At 40.3% G+C, this 20454-nt stretch overlaps 1 protein-coding gene across 6 annotated transcripts in view; it reads left to right on the top strand.

The window, feature by feature from the left end:
* The window catches only part of PIP5K1B (phosphatidylinositol-4-phosphate 5-kinase type 1 beta), a 323645-nt gene that overhangs the window by 180888 nt on the left and 122303 nt on the right, over window positions 1-20454 (top strand). For all 6 annotated transcript variants that reach the window (XM_070480384.1, XM_070480385.1, XM_070480386.1 and 3 more), the window contains 2 exons: window positions 7597-7749; window positions 14791-15090. In XM_070480384.1, coding sequence (XP_070336485.1) covers window positions 7597-7749; window positions 14791-15090 — 453 coding nt within the window. The remainder of the gene's footprint in view (window positions 1-7596; window positions 7750-14790; window positions 15091-20454) is intronic.

Here is a 20454-nt window from a genome sequence, read left to right as displayed (position 1 = left end):
AGAAGTCCTCCTTCATATACCTGGCAGAAGGTTGTTCATTTATTATTGGGTACTTTGAACAGCAACTGTAACTAAAATGCTTTGCTAATAATTATGGAGAGATTCAAAAAAATTACAAGTTATGACACTCAAAGAACTTAGAATCCAATTGGGATGATGATTGATGTGGGAAAACCACCCATTCTACCAGGCAGTAAATAAAAAGAGGAAGCGAAACAATAAATGCTCCAAGATTTCAGAGGGAGAAATCGCTCTCTCTTGGATTGATGATTAGGTAGGCTTCTTATGGATGTGGCATGGTTTAACCGTGACCTAAAAATTAGTTAAATTTGAGTAGGTGGGGAAAAAGGGAAAGATGCTGAAATGGCATGTAAGGATGGGGAGCAGTGTTAGGACTATGAGACCAGAGATGCAAGTGCGTTAGGTAGGACTTTGAATGGCCCAGCATAGCAGGAAGGGAAGGTTTTGATCAAGAATATCAGAAAGATCAGTTCAGTTGCTCATTCGTGTCCAACTCTTTGCGACCCCATGGACTGCAGCACGCCAGGCCTCCCTGTCCATCACCAACTCCCAGAGTTTACTCAGACTCATGTCCATTGAGGCGGTGGTGCCATCCAAGCATCTCATCCTCTGTCATCCCCTCTCCTCCCTCCTTCGATCTTTCCCAGCATCAGGGTCTTTTCAAATGAGTTGGTTCTTCGCATCAGGTGGCCAAAGTACTGGCGTTTCAAAGTATTGGAGTTTCAGCTTCAGTTTCAGCCCTTAGAAAGATAGGGCCAAATAATTCAAATAACCAGTTATGGTTTTTTTTTAGTTCTAGGTAATTCGTGAAATGTAAAGACTGACTAGACGTTTGATTATGTGGAAGATATTTTTTGTAAAGAGATGGGATAAGGGTATTGTTCTCTTTTATAAGAGGAATCCTCATCCTTTAGAGACAAATAGTAGCTTACCCGGTAAAGAATCTACCTGCAATGCAGGAGACCCCAGCTCAATTCCTGGGTCAGAAGATCTGCTGGAGAAGGGATAGGTTACCCACTCCACTATTCTTGGGCTCCCCTGGTGGCTCAGCTGGTAAAGAATCTGCCTGCAATGTGGGAGACCTGGGTTCAATCCCTGGGTTAAGATCCCCTGGAGAAGAGAAGAGCTCCCACTCTAGTATTCTGGCCTGGAAAATTCGATGGACTGTATAGTCCATGGTGTCACAAAGGGTCAGACACGACTGAGCAACACTCGGTAAAATATTTATTAGAGAAATGATTTAATATCTGTGATTTGCTTTAAAAGAATCTGAGGAAAGCAGGCAGGGGAATGATTGAGGATGTAAAGAGACAAGATAGGCTATGAGTTGACAGCTGTTGAAACCGGAAGATAGACACATGAATGTTAATTACACAGTTCTCTACTTTTATGTATATTTGAAATTTTTCATGATAAAAAGCTGGGGGGGAGATAAGACTGGGCAAGTTAAGTGTACTTTTGTTTGATTGCATTTTCCACCTCCCTTGTTAATTGTACACACAGTTCCATAACCAGACCCATCTCTAGGAACTACAGAAGACAGAACAAGGGCAATGGGCCTCTAACTGCATGGCTACCCGGTCCCCAGTGGCTAGGACCTCACACAGCCCAGGATCGAGGCAGCTCCCCTTACTAGTCTTGGAGCTTCTGAAGGCTCACCTCCAAATCACTGTATCTGAGGACCCTACCCAGTGATCTGGAGTGTGATAGATGAGGAAGGGGTCTTTTGCTTGGGGCATTGTGCTTCAGAGAGTCAGGTAGAACCTCAGAGACTTTTTAGCCCAACTCTTCATTCTAGATGAGGAATCTGAGGCTGGTGAAGGGAAGTGCCCAAGGTTACCCATGCTGAGGGGTGGAGGCACAGACCAAGCCAGAACAATAGTCTCACATGCCTCCAACCACTGAGTCTTAGACCTGTCATTAGATGGCAGAAATTACCTGGACTCCACACTTTCACTCCCAAGGGCCCCAGCTCAATCCTTGGTTGGGGAACTGAGATTCCACAAACTGCACAGCACACCCTGCCCGCCCCCCCCCCCCCAAAAAAAACACCAAAAGATATGGTCTCGAGGTGGTCACTCCCTAGCCATCAAACTGTGAACTGTGGTTATCCATTCTGAAAAATGAGGCAAAGAGGTCAAATACACCTAACAAAGCACATTTTGGAATGGTTAAGCCCAAAAAACAGAAGAATGAAATAAGATGTCCCCTGAAACAGCATGTGAAGGAAAACGAATGAAAGGATAAGGCGTACATCACAAATACATCCTGGCATCCATCAAACTTGGGCTATCTAAGCCAAATTTGGAAGATATACTGATCTAAACGGGAGGGGAAAGGCGAAGATGTAGGGATTGGTCACTATAGATAGATTTGATATCAGATCCCTGTGATATGTGTGTATTTCTGCTTAGTCTTATGCTGTTGCATCTGGATTTCAGCCTGAATTACTCTGATTACATTCTCAGTACTATTAAAATTCACCAAGTGTGTGCTGATTACAGATTCATGTTGAAACGTGCACATTTGGATGTGAGACAGCATGGTGACGGTGCATCCGCATGTATTACAAAGCAATGCAAATGCTCCTTCTTCCTTATTTGTTCCTAAATGAGACCTCCCGGGGGAAGGGGCCCCAGAGCATTTTCCCATTTCTGCTTAGGCAACAAGCCTTTGGTTCATTTCCTTCTTTTCCAGGTGCCTGGGTATTCCCAAGTCCAGGGTGATTTAGGTTTATTGACACCCATAAGAAAGAGAGCAGGGTAAATAATTAAACACCATTGATGGGAAGAAATGGCAGGGAAAATGATCTCCACCTCACTGTGCAAGTTTACAGCGTTGATTTGCCTTGGCAGATCCCAGCTGGCCTGTGCTTTGCATTCTTTCCAGTGGGTACATAGGGAGGCCCTGCAGGAAATAGAAGGCAGGGAATGAGCACAATGCAACAGCTTGCACAGTGAGGGTGCCAGGAAGGTGCATCAAGGTGTACACAGGGGCTTGTTGATCACAGCTAATTAAAATGTTCCCATAGCTCCTCTTTATTTGCTCTGAAAAGGCAACATTTTAGAGAGGATAGCTTAGCAGAGAACACTGTAACAGAGTTGCAAGGTGAAAATCCATAGAATCAGAGGTGATAATAGTAGAAGGGGTTCTGCATCCTAATGCCAGCTTATTGTAGACTGACACTGTGCTAGGAGTGACCCCAAAATGGTTATTGAAAGAGGTCAAAACAACTGATTTCTCCATTCATATTCATCTGTAAATTGCATAATAAAGGAGTATTTGGCAATTAAGTAACCAATGAAAGAGTCTCCAGTTTGTGTCACTGCTTCTGGAAGAATCTGAGACTTTAATTAGAAGCAGATGTACACATCTGAATCCAGTTTTCCCTAGACAGCTCTTCCTGAATCACCCCCTAATTTTTCTATTTGCAGCCCCTAATTTCTGCATTCTTTGTTGTTTTTGTACTTTCACAACATTTACTCCTACCCACAAGAGGATTCTATGCCAGAAATCCAAACCCCATGGAACAAAGAATCAAAATCCTTTAGAGAGTCTGGGATCTGCCTTCATTTTTTATGAGAATGGGGTTTACACCTTTATTTTCCTGAGTCTCAGATTCATGATTACACAAATCACCCACTTTTTCTTTTTAAAAATGTAAATTTATTTAATTGAAGTATAGTTAACTCGCAATGTTGTATTGGTTTCAAGTGTACTGCAAAGTGAATCATATATATATATATATATATATATATATGCATGTACATTCTTTTTAAGATTCTTTTCCATTATAGATTACAAGATATTGAGTGGAGTTCCCTGTGGGTCCTTGTTTATCTATTTTATGTAGAGTAGTATGTCTTAATCCCAAACTCCTAACTTATCACCCCCACCCATCTCTTTTCTTGCTTCACCAAGATCATCTTAGTGTACCTTTGAGTAGCCTTCTTGTCATGGGAGTTAGGCTGAAACTCTCAGTACATCCTAGGGCACTGCTGAGCATGTACTGAAAAATGGCAAACAGCAGTGCATAAGTTGTCACTCTTTGCCAGGGATTTCAAAACCATTTATTTTTAAAACTCTTGAGATGCTATCAAGTATATATCACCATCTTTATTTTAGAGATGAGGTTTCTAAGACTCCAAGATGCTAAATTACTCAAGGTCACGTTACTAGCCACTGGCAGAGTCATGATTTTACAAACTGTCATTTGATTCCAAACCCAGGCCTCTCCTTCCACGTGGACTCTGCCCTGAGCAGGGAAGGTTCCCTCTGCTTCCTCTTGGCTTTTACAGCATCCTGTGTGGAGGCTGATGACTGTTTTTATTTTCCTTGCTTATCCTCAACTCATTCTTAAGGGCTTAGGTTGCAGTGCTGCTTAGCAAGAGAGCTTCAGGAAGCAAGGCTGGAAGAAAAAGGAGAAGGTAGGATATGAAAGTTGCCAGTGATGTTAAGAAAGGCAGCGAACTCTTGCTTCTTTTGTTTCCTGGTGAATTTTGTTTCCCTTACCCACAGTGCTGCCAAAGCAGGATGATTTAAAAGGTAACATCTAGACACTACCTTTTAATCATTTTTCTCCCAGTTTCTCTGTTTCTTCTCCTCCCTCATTCCCTTCTTCCTCATATCCTCTCAGATGTTTCTGTGAAAAGGACTTACATATTCACAAACCCAGATAAAACACTTTGAAGGATGTTCAGCCCTGGTGATTTCAAATGCCTCCATCTTCAAAATACAGTTGCTTAAATCCCTGCTATTGTATCTCACCAGGGCTAGTCTGATCTCACACATTAGTTTCCTTACCTTTTTCTCTGCCCACAATGTTTCTATAAGTCAATAATAGGGATTATTAACTAATAAACACTAAACTCATAAACCTGAAATTGCCTGTTCTGCTGGTTTGGGGCACTACTTGGGGAGACTGACAGCCCTTCATTTGTTGGTAAATTTCAGTCATTTATTTGACAAAAATTTATTGAGTCCCTTCTGTGTACGAGGCACAGATCTTGAACCATATCAGAATTTAAGAGAGTCATGGTTTCTGCCCTCATAGAGTTTTACAGTCTAGAGGGAACTTGGAATAAGTAAATAGGCAATTGAGGTATTTTATGGTACTCAAATGGTAAAGAATCTGCCTGCAATGCAAGAGACCTGGGTTCGATCCCTGGGAGAAGGAAATAGCAACCCGCTCCAGTATTGCCTGGAGAATTCCATCGGCAGAGGGGTCTGGTGGGCTGCAATCCATGGGGTTGCAGAGAGTCAGACATGACTGAGCAACTAACACGTTGACATGGTGTCCTCTGTGACGAGAGCATCCACTGTCAGGCAGCAGGTGATCTGGACCCAGGCAGAGTTTTCCAGAGCAAGTGCTGTCCAGCAGACACTGGAGGCCAGCGTCACTATACCAGCCTCTCACTGTGTCTTCCTTTTGTCCTCCTACTGGGGCCTCTTAGCGCAGCAGATGGAGTGAGTGGTCCTCTGCTCCAGACCCTCTAGTGGCTTTCAGCGCCCCTACATAAAAGGCCGCATTCCTTCTGTGGCCTATGACTCCCTACTTGACTGTCTCACCAGACCCTCCTGGCTTCTTCCACTTCCGCTGTCCTCTCTGCTCCCTCTGCTTCAGCCGTGGCCTCCTTGTCGTGCCATGAACACTCCAGGTCTCAAGATCTTAGTCTTTGCCCTTCCTTCTGCCTTCAGTACCCCTTCTCCAGATAGCCCCAGGCCTCTCCTCAAATGCCACCTTCCCAATAAGGCTTTTAGCGACCACCTTGTCTTCATCGTTGGTGGTACTCCCTGCATCCCCCTTTCCCTTTGTCCTTTCTCTCAGCAGCACTTAAGCACATTCTGATGTGTAAGTTATTTACTTTTTTGTTGGCCGTTTCCTCCTACTGCTGTATAAGCTTCCTAAGTGCCTGGGGCAGTGCATCTGTGGGCACTCAGTAGGTACTTTTTAAATGTTGAATGAACATGGATAATGCATTTCTGGCATAGAACTAGAATCATATGTGATGTTAACCAAATTGTCCTAAGGGTTTTCATGAAGAATCAGCAAGCCAAGTGGATGATAAAATCCATATGTCAAGTGTTTAATTGCATATACATCCTACCAAAGATAATTTATTTTCATATAATGGTAGTCCAGTGTCTGTTGTCAAGAAAATAAGGGTTTTTTTAAAAGGAAGTTTTATTTGGTGGTATTCAGTCAGATGAAAGTAGCATGGAAGTGGTTTCTGTTATAAGAAAATGCAATTGATAGTCAAGAGTGTGTGGCACACTTGAGAAAATTCTCTGGAGTTAGAGGTAGAATTTAAGGAGGAAAGGGATGAGAGAGAAGGCTGAAGAGCAGAGCTTTGTCATCCACGGACTTTAACGCTCTGCTAAGAAACTTGGATGTAATTGTCTCTATTAACAGTGGAACCCACAGAAAGGTTTGAAGACATGGAAGCCTATGCAGTTTGGAAAGATCTCTGGTTTCCTGGTGGAGGATCCTCAGGAGGAGTCGAGAGTGGATAGCTGAGAACAGGTGGAGCTTGCCATATAATCAAGGCTGAAATAATGAAACCATTGAACTTCAGGAAATTGAAAAAGAGATGTCATGAATGGGGCCGATATTAGCAGTAGTCTGGATATGGAAGATGAACAGATGTGAAACATCAAGGATGATGTCCCAGTTTCTGGTTTGGAAAACAGTGAATGATGCTTCCTTTCTATAAGAGGGAAAATGAATGATGCTTCCTTTTTATAAGATAGGGAGAAAGAGAGATGATGGAGAATGGGGGAGCAACAGATGATCTAGTCAGCATGTGTAGTTGTGCAGGGTGCGCACCGCCCAGGAATACCTGGCTAAGGTGAAGGAGTGAAGACTGGAATCTATCTCTTCATCTGTTCACCAACCTGTTTATGGCTCAGAGCTGCATATACCAGGGGAAAAAAAGAGTTCCTTCTTTCTAATCACTACCAAGGCACCACATGGGTTAACCACAGGCTGAGATGAACTTGCTTTTGAAATTGTTACATATGAAGTGTTTGTGGTATAACTAAGTAGAAATGTCTGTTACATAGTTAGACATACAGGTCTAGATCCCCCAAGGGAGATCTTGGCTGGAGATGCAGATGTTAGAGTCAACTCTTTGTTGAAATCATGAGTGAATGGCCTCTCTTAGGAGAGTAAACAGTGAGACAAGAATATGTGTTGGTGTCAAGTAAGTGATGAATACACAGTGAGGACCATGCCTTCCATTCTTATTTTGTGGGCACTTGCTAGAAACAAAGTGACTTGGTCAACACCACTCTTCGGAGTTATCTCATTGAACAAATATGGTGATTCATGATTCTGTGGTACTGGGGGTGGAGGAAGACTTATTGTTTCCTACCATAGAGTTATTAAGGTAAATGGATCAGCTAAATTTTTAGAACTCTTGTAAGAGTTTTTAGTATATCTAGAGTCTCCTCTTAAAGCTCTTGGAGAGGGCTTCCTATCTTAACATGGGTAAGACATGTAATGCTGTGATCTTCTTCATTGGATGCATCATACACATTAATGTACTTTTACTGCTTATGTATTTGCTCTTGTAGTATTCCATATGCAGTGAACCTCTAATAGAGCTGTCTAACCCTGGAGCCAGTGGATCCTTGTTTTTTGTGACCAGTGATGATGAATTTATCATCAAAACAGTTCAGCATAAAGAAGCAGAGTTCCTTCAGAAGCTACTGCCAGGCTATTACATGGTAAGTGCACATACTTAAAACTTCTACTTAAGATTTAATTACTTTCCTCCACAGTTTTTTTTTTTTTTAATTTTTTTTTCAGTGACTCTGGCATGTTTCTTTCTCTTTGGTGAGGTTTATTTTGCATTTCGAGTATACTATGAAATCGATTGAATAGATTTTGAAAATTAAGTAGAACTATGTAGTAGAGCATAGCTATTGACTGATTTAGTCCTGGGCTCATATCCCACTCAGCCATCAACTAACTTGTGTGACCAGGAGTAAATGAGGTAAGCTCTGAGCCTCAGTCTTTGAAGGCTGGGAGACCTGTCTTCCATGGTGGTTGTAATAAAGACAGGATCCAGGATGCAGGATAAAGGAAGCAATGCATTGCAGAGCTCTTTGTACATAGTAGTAATGTGAGTAGTTAACATTCATTGAGGACTAAGCTGTAAAACTGATGAGGTAATTGAGACAAAGATAAACGGAATCACTTGCCAAGGGTTATTTAGCTAATGGGCTATAGATCCGGGGCTTGAACAGAAGCAGTAGGGGTTCAGAGGGTGCATCTTTAACCCCTGCACCTTGTAGGGGCACACATTCAGTATTAGCCACTTTTAGCCATCACACTTCAGAATTTAGGATGCCATAGGTTAAATACAACATGAAAATCACCTTCCATGTAATGTTTTAGAGACAAAGAAACTATAACCTAGCCCAGGATTTGGATTTGCTAAACATTTAGACCAGATTTTTTAAAATAAACATTTTCCTCAGTAGTTTTGTTGTTTTCATACCTCTGATTTCTTTGTACTTTCATGGCAATTATTAATTTTCTGTGATTGGAATGGCAGCAGGACTTCAAAAGCCACAGTTCTGCTATTCATTTGCTATGAGGTGATAACTGTCATCTTTGTTTCAAAACAAAATTGATGAGATATACCATACAGCTTATTAGTGTGTAAAAATATTTTTTAATTCCAAAATCTGCTCAAGATAACAGTAACTGCTATAAGTTAGTCTCACGTATAAATATAGGAATTGAAAATCTAAACAAAAATCTTAGTGGGCAGCATACACAGATTTTAAAAGATTTTGATCCTGAACAAAACTGGGAAATTTTTTTTAGCACAAATTATCTACTTTATATTAGGGAAAATAGAAAATACAGAAAAGGAAAAAATGCAACCAACTGTATTTATTTTCTCAGAGATACACATTGCTAGTATTTGGTATATATCCTTTCAAATGTATCCTAGTCATACACACATTTTTAAATAATTTAAAATTGCAGTCAAACTCACATAGCACTCTTTGTTAATCTTCTAAGTGAGTAAATCTTAAACTTCTCTATTTCTAAGCTTAAGTAGACTAGTCTCTTACTGTAGAACTGCACTGACAAATATGATAGCCATTAGCCATATGTGGCCATTAAATTAAGTAAAATTTTAAAATTTAGCCTAACCAAGTAATTTTATCCCAACCATGTAAGCTAGTATAACAAATAATATAATTTATCTTATTAGCAAGAAAAAAATGTGAGCTAATATGTGGTTATCCATCTAGATATCAGGGATAATCCTTAATATTGGAAAATTTTACATAATAGGCACATAAACCAATAGGCATAAAAACCAACTTTTATTAATCTCCCAGAGTTCACATAACATTTCATGGAGAAGAACAAAAGCTCTTTCACTGAAAGTAATAGAAAAAGATAAGGATACTTTCCATCAATGATCTTTTCTAATGTATTTGCTAGAATTTTCAGCAGAACTTTTTGAGTATAAAAAACATAGAAGAAAAGTATAAACACTGTTCTGTATATATGATGCAATTGAAAATGAGCAGAACTTCAAGAAAATAAACCAGTAGTTTCTAGAGGTAATGAAAATCAGGTAGATTTGCAGGATATTTGATAAATCTACAAAATCCACCATATTCCATTATGTAGATCATATAAAGTTGGAGGGTATAAGGGGGAAAAAGGAATTCCATTCATGATGACAATAATTTATAATGATTATTATTAAAGATATAAATAAATGAAGACATACTATAATTCTAATTGGAAAAGCAGCTTATAAGTATAGCACATGAACAATAATCCAAAAAGAATTTATAAAATTTTATTTAATAAAAACTCAAATGCTTATGTCTATAAACAAAAATGAACAAGACCAATATGAAGGAAACTACTAAATGTTTTTGAAGGACATAAACAAAGTTCTGAAATAATAAAGAAATGTGCATCATTCCTGAACTCAGAATTGTAATGATTTTACTTGCCCACATCATTTTATAAATCCAGTCTAATTCCAATCAAAAATTCTAATAGGATTTTTTCCCCTGAACTTCACAGAGCTGGTTCATTTGAAAGTGAAAACAAATATTATGTTAAGAATAGTTTTAAAAACAAACGGGAAAGCAAGCCTGTAGAAATGGACAAAACATTTTGGCAAAGGAGAAAATGTTAGGCCTGCCATAGCATACACCAGTAATGTGTAAATCTATACTAGTATTAAAGTGGTGACATTTGTACAGATCTAGACAAAAAGATCAATGGATTCAAATAAAGTGTCCAGAAATAGACCCATGTGTATTTGACAACTTATTGCATGGTATAGGAGGGACTTAAATTCAACTGAGAAAGGACAGACCATTCAATAAATGGTTATCCATTTGAAAAGAAAAAAATCCCCTATTTCAGATCTTTCACACACAGTTACTTCCAGACAAGGGAAACAAAAGCAAAAAATAAATAAATGAGACTGCAACAGACTAAAACACTTTTGCACAATAAAGGAAACTATCAATGAAATGAAAAGATCACCTACTATATGGGAAAAGATATTCATAAATGATATACATGATAAGGGGTTAATGTAAACAACCTACAGAAAACTCATAAAACCCTACATGAAAAGTAAATAATAAACAACCCACTTAAGATATCTTTTAAAAATGTCAGAAACAGGCACATGAAAAGATGCAAATCAAATTAGAGAAATACAGATCAAAACTCCAATGAGGTGTCACCTCACACCAGTCAAAATGGCCATCTTTAAAAAGTCTGTAAATAATAAGTGCTGGACAGAATGTGCAGAAAAAGAAGCCCTCCTACACTATTGGTGGGAATGTAAATTGGTGTAGCCCCTGTGGAGAACAGTATGGAAATTCCTTAAAAAACTAAAAATATATCTACTGTATGATTTTGCAATCCCACTCTTGGGCATATAGATGGAGAAACTCTAATTTGAAAAGATGCACCCCAGTGTTCATAGCACTATTTACAATAACCAAGACATGGAAGCAACCTTAGTGTCCCTCAACAGGTGAATGGATAAAGAAGATATGGTACCTATATAAATAATGGAATATTAATCAGCCATAAAAATTAAATAATGCCAATTGCTGCAACATGGATGGGCCTAGAGATTCTCTTACTAAGGGAAATTAGGTCAGATAAAGAAATATGTGGTATCACTTACATGCGGAACCAAAAAACAGTGCAAATGAACTTAATTTCAAGACAAAGAGTCTCGCAGACATAGAAAACAGACTTACACTTACCAAAAGGGAAAGGGGTGGAGAGATAAATTAGGAATTTGGGATTACAGATATACTACTTTATATAGAATAGATTAACAACAGAGTCTCCTGTATAGCACAGGGAACTATATTCAGTATCTTCTAAAAACCTGAAATGGAAAAGAATCTGGAAAAGTTACTTATATATGTATAAAGTTATATATATGTATATATGTGTGTGTGTATATATATATATATATAAATAACTGAATCTCTCTGCTGTACACCAGAAGCAAACACATTATAAATCAAATATGCTTCAACAAAAAAATGAAAATAAATTTGGCACACTATCTGACTAGACATTTTCGGAAAGAAGATAAACAGATGGCACAGGAAAAGATGCTTAGTATAACTAATCATCAGAGAGACACAGATCAACGCCACAGTGAGATATCACCTCACATCTGTCAGAGTAGGTATTATCAAAAAGACAACAAGTAGAAAGTGTTGGCAAGGATGTAGAGAAAAGGGAATCCTCATGCCCATTGATGGGAATGTAAACTACTTTACTATGGAAAACAGTATGGAGATTCCTCAAAAAAATTAAAAACAGAACTACTATATGATCCAGAAATACCACTCCTGGAATTTATTCAAAGGAAACAAAAACACTGATTTGAAAAAACGTATGCACCCCTATATTCACTCCACCATTATTTTACAAAAGTCAAGATATGGAAGCAACTCAAGTGCCCATCATTAAATGAATGGAAAAACAAAATACAATATACATATGTAATGAAATATTACTCAACCAGAAAAAAAAAAATGAAATCTTGCCATTTGTGACAACATGGATAGACCTAGAGGGTATCATGCTGAGGGAAATAAGCCATACAGAGAAAGACAAATACAGTATTGTTTTACTTATATGTGTAATCTAAAAAACAAAAAAAATGATCAAACATAAAACAGAAACAGCATCATAGACACAGAGAACAAAGAGGTGGTTGTCAGAGGGAAGAAGGGTCAGGGGAGGAGAGAAACAGGGGAGGGAGATTAAGAGGTACAGACTTCCAGCTGCAAAATAAATGAGTCATGGCTATGCAATGGACAGTGTGGGGACTGTATGTAGTATCTTTGTGTTGTGATAGGTTTCAACTAGACTTACTGTGGTGATCAGTTTGAAATGTATAGAAATATCTAATCACTATGTTGTATAACAGGAACTGGCGTAGTTATGTAGGTCAATTTTACTTCAAAAACAAGCACATAGAAAAGGAGATCAGATTTGTGGTTACCAGAGGTGGGAGGTGGGGGGAAGGGGTAGTTAGAGGAAGGTGGTCAAAAGGTACAAGCTTCTAGTTACAAGATAAATAGCTACTAGGGATGTTAATGTAAACATGATAAAGATAATGAATACTGCTGCATGTTATATATCAGGGGTCCCCAAACCCTGGGCTACAGACTGGTACTGTTAGGAACCAGGCCGCACAGCAGGAGGGGAGCCAGTGAAGCTTCATCTGTATTTACGGTCACTCTGTGTCACTCACGTTTCGGCCTGTGCTCCGCCGCCTGTCGGATCAGTGGTGGCCTTAGATTCTCATAGGAGTGCAAACCCTACTGTGAACTGTGATTGCACAGAATCTAGGTTGCACACTCCTAATATGAATCTAATGCCTGATGATATGAGGTGGAGCTGAGGCAGTGATGCTAGCCCTGGGGAGCAGCTGTAAATACAGATTATCGTTAGAACAATAAATGTAATGTACTTGAGTCATCTAAAACCATCTCCTCCAAAACTCCTGGGTCCATGCATGGAAAAATTGTCTTCCATGAAACCGGCCCCTGGTGCCAAAAAGATTGGGGACTGCTGTTACATACACATGAAAGTTGTTAAGAGAGTAATCCTAAGAACTCTGTTCTAAACTTACTGTGATACTCATTTCATGATGTATATAAGTCAGAAGATCAGTGCTCTATGTACATTTACCCAGTGCTGTATGTCAATTATATCTCAGTAAAACTGAAAGAAAAAAATTAATCCCATATGGAGTAAAAGCCAAATGTAATCACCAAAACTATTAAAAATTTGTAAGAAGAAGGAAGAAATTTATAACCTTGGGGTATAAAAAGCCTTGCTAAATAAGAAACCAAAAAAAGTATGAGAAACAAGTTCATAAATATAACTACATGAAAAGGCAAAACATCTATATAACCAAAAATAATGCCAGATATAAAATTAACATAAGCACATAGAATATTTCCAGAATGATAGAAAGAGAAAACAGTTTCCACAAAAGCTGGGAAATGGGGGAAGGATTAAGTATAGAAGAGAGACTTTTCATTATATAAATGCCTTTTAGTAAACTATTTTTGGTGCTTCCCTTTAGGCTCCATGGTTAAGAATCTGCCCGCCTATGCAAGAGACATGGGTTTGATCCCTGGGTTGGAAAGATCCTCTGGAGAAGGAAATGTCAACCCACCCCAGTATTCTTGGCTGGAAAATCCCATGGACAGAGGAGCCTGGTGGGCTATAGTCCATGGAGTCTCAAAGCAGTTGGACATGACTTAACGACTAAGCAACAACAAAAAAACTATTTTTTAGTTTTCCCATACTTTTAAAGTGAAACAAAAACAGACACATATTCCTTATTTTTATAGCCCAGTGGTCTGATGGTTAAGACTTTGTGTTTCCAATGAAGGGGGGCATGGGTCCCATCCCTGGTTGGGGAAATTCTGCATGCCCTGTGAGGCAGCCAAAAAACAAAGTTAGATTGTCTATTTTTGTAACAAAAAAGACAACATACTGGAAGAAAATATTTACCCCAAGTAGAAGAGGAAAATAATAAATATCCAGAATATATCAAGAACTCCAACAATGACAAAAACATAAGGAAAAAGGAGCAAAGGAGAGTAACACAAAATTATCTTTAAGAGGTGGCTAAAAATACATAAGAATATTAAATTTCTCTAGTTCTCTGTGGTATTCACATTTAAATTAACTTGAAAACACATTTTCATTTTTCACCAAGCTTGCTTCCAGAGATTGTAAAGTAGGATAATATTCAGCATTGGTAAAGAGTGGTGGGATATATGTAACCTTATGAAGTGTGGTTGTGAACTGGTCTGGTCATTTTGGAAGACAGTTTCTCAGGAGCTATTAAGATTTTAAATGTCCACCCTTGTACCCCAGCACCTAATTTTCTCTTGAGCTACCTTAGAGAATAATCACACATGGCATTAATCACATCTCTGCCTGTTTTTAGTTGTAACTAATTAAAGAAGGAAATTCTGTCCATTTTCAGTTCAGCCACTTTTAACACCCTGAGTTCAGAATGATAAAGTTGCAGCTCCCATAAGCTGACTTAGAAACTAGATTCGGAACAGCAAAATTTTAACAAATGACTGTTAACGAGAGTAATCACATTCCGTTTTTAATTATCAATTTACATGAAAACGCATCATAGTGGAGTCTTACTTTGTAAAAGTACATTTTAAACATTTTTTTTCTTTTTCTCTTTTTAGAATTTGAACCAGAATCCAAGAACTCTTTTGCCAAAATTTTATGGACTGTATTGCATGCAGTCAGGGGGCATTAACATCAGGATTGTGGTGATGAACAACGTTTTACCACGCTCCATGAGAATGCACTTCACGTATGACTTGAAAGGCTCAACCTATAAGCGAAGAGCATCCAGAAAAGAGAGAGAGAAATCTAGCCCCACGTTTAAGGACTTAGATTTCCTGCAGGACATGCATGAAGGATTGTATTTTGATACAGAAACATACAATGCACTCATGAAGACACTTCAGAGAGACTGCCGGGTAAGGAAATGTCATTGCTGTGAATGCCTTTGCAAAGTTATCTGTGGTAATGTACTTTTTTAAGGAAGGTTCAAAGGCCAACACATGGAATCCCCTCATTCCCAATCCTTGTACTGATCCATGCTTCCCTGTTGTTGAAGGAACTGGTGGATGATGACGCAGTTGTCTGGAGTCTATTAATTTTACTAATAAGTGAAGTCAGCCTTCCTTGATCAAATGACACAAAGATTTTTGTTTCTTTTCTTCCTCTGTGGGAAAGATAGTTAAAGTGAAAGGAAAAGAAATTTGGGTTTTAACACAGTGATTATTGAGAAAAGCCACATATTAATACAAAACTTAGATGAAGTAAGATTCCAACAGGCGAGAGAAGCTTAGAGAAAATGCACTTAATGCAATTGGTAAGTGGATCCCTAGAAATCCATTGTAGATACCAGACCATGGGATGGGTTCATTTACTGAAACTGCCTTATATGATCTGCGTAAGAGGTGATCAGGAGTGAGATTTGACAGAGCAAAAGCCTTTCCATGCAAAGTAGCCAAATCCTTTATCAAAAGGATGCGAGTTCTCGCCGGCAATGCGTAAGGAAAAAAACTAAAACCAAAGTTGAGGATAAGTATTTCTGACATGGTAAATTTACAGAAAGTAGGTAAAAGCCCTTTTGGAGAAATAGATGAGAATGCAATGAGAATGCAACTTTGCTGGGTTCTGTAGGGTGATGATCATTTGGTCAAAAGATTGTCAGGGATGTTATTTCTTGGCCCAGATGAACTTTTGAGAACCACTCAGGTCTCAGCTGAGTTGAGCATGTTGGAAATGGGCTGAAGGAATGATGATAAGGGTTTGGGTCCAGGCCTGACCAGGGCTTTCTAGAAGAGAGGACAGGATTCATGGGGCCTGATCACTGGGAAATATGCAGTGTGTCTTGGCTTCCTGGGCCTTCTGTGGACCTGGTCAGATGACCCACATTGTTGCTGGGGAGGGAAGATCCCTTCCCTGCCAGGCTTGAGCTCACCTGAAGGTGAAGAATGCAGTCTTGACATCCCCATGTAATGTATAAAGTAGGGGATCCTCCCTGAGAAGCACAGCCCCACTGTTGCTGCGTTTTGTCTTTCTGTGTGTTAGAACATTTATGAAAACGCAGAAAAATGTGTCCTTGGAATAGTTTCTTTCATTGGTAGGGGATTTACCCCACAGTTCCTGGTCTTTAGCTGCCATTCATTGAATGCTTCAAGTTTGCCAGGCTAGCCTTAGATTTTCCATTTTTAAAAAATATTGAGGTATAATTGATTTGCCATTACAGTGTTGTGATAGTTTCAAGTATTCAGCAAAGTGATTCAGTTATACATGTGTGTGTGTGTGTGTAATATATCCTTTTTCAGATTCTTTTCCATTATAGCTTATTACAAGATACTGAATATAGTTCCTTGTGCTATACAGTAGGTTCATGTTGGTAATCTATTTTATGTACAGTACTGTGTATATGTTAATCCCAAGCTCCTGATTTATCCTCTCCCACCTTTTCCTTTGCTAACCATCACTTTGTTTTCTATGTCTGTGAGTCTATTTGTGTTTTGTAAGTTCATTTGTATTGATATTATTTTTTTACATTCCACATAGAGGTGATACCATATATTTGTCTTTCTCTGTCTGACTTACTTCACTTAATATCCTAAGTGCATTATTTCATTTCATTATCTCAGCCACCATGTGACATCAGTACCATTCATACTCCCATTTTTCTCTTTTTTTTTAATTTGGAAGATCATACACCTATTTTAATTGGTGAATAAGTTCTTAAAAAGATGAAGAAACCTGTCCAGTATCACCTAGCAAGTCAGTGGCAGAGCCCATGCCTGTTTAGGGACAAAGCATGTGTTCTTAACAACTGAAATTTACAGACTCAAATGTAAGGATTTTTTTTTAAACTATCTTTTCAGAAATCATGGGCAGAACAGTGGGAACTAAGCAAATAAAAATATCCAGCTGAGCTTTTCAGATATCTGGGTGCATATGAGGGACTCATATTTTTCTTTAAAAAAGAATAAAACATACATACATTTTAGTAGAAACCTTTTTCTATGCTTTTCAACCCTGACAGGATGTGGGTGAAAAGTGACTCTCAGTTCCCCAGAGTTTAGTACAGTTTTAGATTTGCTCTCTCTATGTGTGTGCATGTGTGTGTGTGCGTGCATGTGTGTGTGTACATTTCTTGCCTCTTTAATATGGAAAGCCTTTTTCCTGCTGTCTTCTAAGGCTCCTATGCCAGAAAAAAAAAAAAAAAGAAAGGTCAAATGTAAAAAGCTATTGCACAGGATTTGTCTGTTTATTAGCATTTCCTGAGCTCAGCCCTGATAGAACGAGGTCAAACATGACTCTTCTTCAGCAATGAGACCCTGGAGATTTGCCTTTTTATTTTTTGAGGATTTGTTGTGCTGAGGAATATAAAGGTCAAAGTAGAGGCATCCTAAGCCTAACTCCCTCTCTTTCATTGCATTTGAACCTGTAAAAGACACAGATAAGGAAACTTCCTTAAATTGCACATTTGTCTTCAAAAAGGCTCTTCTTGGGGTGGTATTCGGGCATGTGTGTGGCATGCTATGGAGGAACCTGGGTCCCTTCTGTGATCTGCCTTGGTGAAGACCGAGGCCTCTGTGATCTGGAGTCAGCCGCTGATTCTCAGATCAGAGCTGCCTGGAGGAGGGCACGTTTCTAGAATGGTAGGTCTTAATATTTAAAGGTCAGGGACCTCTTTGCAAAACTGATGAAAGCTGTGAACTGTTTCCCCAGAAAAATGCCCATCTACACACCAGTTCATGAATCCCTTGGAGCCCATTGACCCCCACCCCAGGCAGAGGACTCCCATCCTAGAGCTGGGCAGACCCATCTCTCTCTCTCTTTAGGTCATCCCCTGAAGGGCTCGAGTGGGTTGTATGATTGGCATTGCCTGCAGCGTCTTTGACCCTGACATTTCCCTCGCTTTGCAGAAAACTGAGCTTTAGTGCCAGGCAAGGTGCTATGGAGATCCAGGGAAGGATGTGAGCTCACCCTGGGGCTGCTTCCAGCCCCAAAGGATGGAGACTGTCTGCTATTAACATTCCTCTGAGTGAGGCCGTACTGCCAGAGCTCTAGAAACAAGGGAGGCAGGGGACTGCACTACTGTGTCAGCAGTCCAGCCAAAGAAAGGTGAGCTAGACCCCTATTCAGATACATCCTTTCACGCACTTATCAGACAGATGTATTGCGGCCCTAGTGTGTGCCAACATGGGGTAAATGACCTCTGTTTTTAATCAATTGCCCTTCTGTATATTAGTGCCATGATGATATTCTAAGGTGTTTATAGGGATCAGAGTAGGTAACATCATAGTTTGGTTTTGAAGAAGAGGAATTCTCCAGGTAGGCAAAGAAGTAGAAGCGTATTTCTAGGCAGAGAGAATAATATGAGTTAAGCATGACATGGCATAACATGTCCCTAGAATTGTTTGGTGTTGTGACAGTTAATATTTATTAAAGGAACATGTGAGGTAGGAGAGAAAAGCAGTCAGGAGCCAAATAATGTCAAAAGCCCTTTTCTGGTGGTTCCAGGTCCTCTTAAGGGCTTAGAAGCAGTAAAGCCAGGAATCCGAGACCTTTGGACCCCAGCTTTTCTGCTGTTCCCAGATGGAAAAGATAAGCCTCCTAACCTCTTCCTGCCGTCACTCCTACTTCCTGCCCCCGCCTCTTTCATATTTCAGCTTGACATCTCAGACCCCAGGGCTCCATTTCGCCCTGTATGACTGCTGGCTGGAAGATACCTGCCTGACTCGCTGACCCAGCTTGACCCACATGCATCATGCCCTGTTCCCCACAGACTACTTCCTTCCCTGAGTCCCCATCAGAGCTGCTTCTGGGCTCTGCATCCAAAACGGCCAGAACTATCTTAACCCGCACCAAGTCCTCTTGACAAGGGCCATCTTCCCCGGCACCCCCTGAGCACCCCTGAGTCCCTTTCCTCAGCTTTCCCGGCCCAGCCTCAGGCCCTTGCCTGTAAACCTGCCCCCACCCCACTTCTGGTCCATCCCTATCAGCTCCTCCACGTGGCACTCTGGCTGCTTGGCAGTCTTCTGGAAAACAGAATGCACTTTATCCTTCAACCTTGCTGAACCCACTTCCCCACAGAATTCAGAAAAAGGACTCTTTCCAGAAGCAGGAATCCAAATCTTGGTTTTCCTTGACTCCCACACCACTGTTCCCTATAGGCTATGTCTGCGGGAAATGAACATGGAAATAATGGGGTTCCCTTTCTGGAAGCATTACCTCTTCCTTCGTCTCACCCTCTGCCTGCTATGACAGCTATCTACACCCATAAGAGAACTTGGCTTGGGATAAGAGTCATGTCAGTAGAAAGTACCACCGGGACAGCACAGGTCACCTGTATCAAAAACAGAAGGTAGGATTTATTCAAACCATCCCCTGTGGCTGCCATGTGACAGGCAAGCTGAGAGGCGCATCCTGTGTGAACTCTGCTCTTTCCAGGTGCCCTGTTGACTTCCCCTAGCCTCATCTTCTGCCTGTCTTCTCTGGCCTGGGGAATGTGATCAGCATGAAGCTAGCTGCCCACTTCAGTTCCCTGCAGCTGCCCTTCCCATCCTCCTTTCTTCTCTTTCTCCACGCTCAGTAAATCACCACATCCTGTCCAATCTGCCTCCCGAATAACTCTTGGCTGCCTGCTCCCTCCAGATGCACAACCTCTGCCTTTGCAGAGACCCCTCCTTGCCTGGCATTTGCACTAGCATTGTCTTTCAGCATACTTCCAGTGCTGCCCCCAAAGTCATCCCAAGATCGGAAGACCACCAGCTCTTGAAGCCATACATACTTCACAGCTTGAAGCTTTCAAACCCTTCCTGATTTGATCCCTGCCGCTTCCCCAGATGCCCCTTCCCCAGATGCCCCTTCAGTGTCCTTCTTCAGCCTTGTCTGTCCCCTTTCCCCAGAGCATCCTTACTTCCCAGTCACTCTGATGGGCTGGACACCTCTAAAGGTTTTGGTCTCTTCAGGCATGTCTCACCCTGAAGAATCATTCTGCCCCTCTCTCCTTCTCCTGGCCCCTGCCTTCCCCCAAGACCACCATGCTGTGGGTCCCCCAAGCCTCCAGGGTTAGCCTCTTTTGTGGGATTTAACACGTGTAGTTCCTTGACCCTGAGGATCAAACCTGACTTCATGGCCTGGTGCTTAGTCAGTACTTAGTAACAGTTCATTGAAATGCATATTTGAACAAAGGAATAAATTATCTGATGATAGAGAGAGACCAGTTTAGGCACACCTCCAAAAAAAAAATCTATCTTTGGTGACTTTTACAGATCTATCTGTTTTTTAAGTTCTGTCTT

This window comes from Odocoileus virginianus, chromosome 18 (assembly GCF_023699985.2).
Source record: "Odocoileus virginianus isolate 20LAN1187 ecotype Illinois chromosome 18, Ovbor_1.2, whole genome shotgun sequence".
NCBI lineage: Eukaryota > Metazoa > Chordata > Mammalia > Artiodactyla > Cervidae > Odocoileus > Odocoileus virginianus.
The sequence above is the reverse complement of the archived record's forward strand: the minus strand, read 5'-3'. Positions and strand labels throughout refer to the sequence as shown.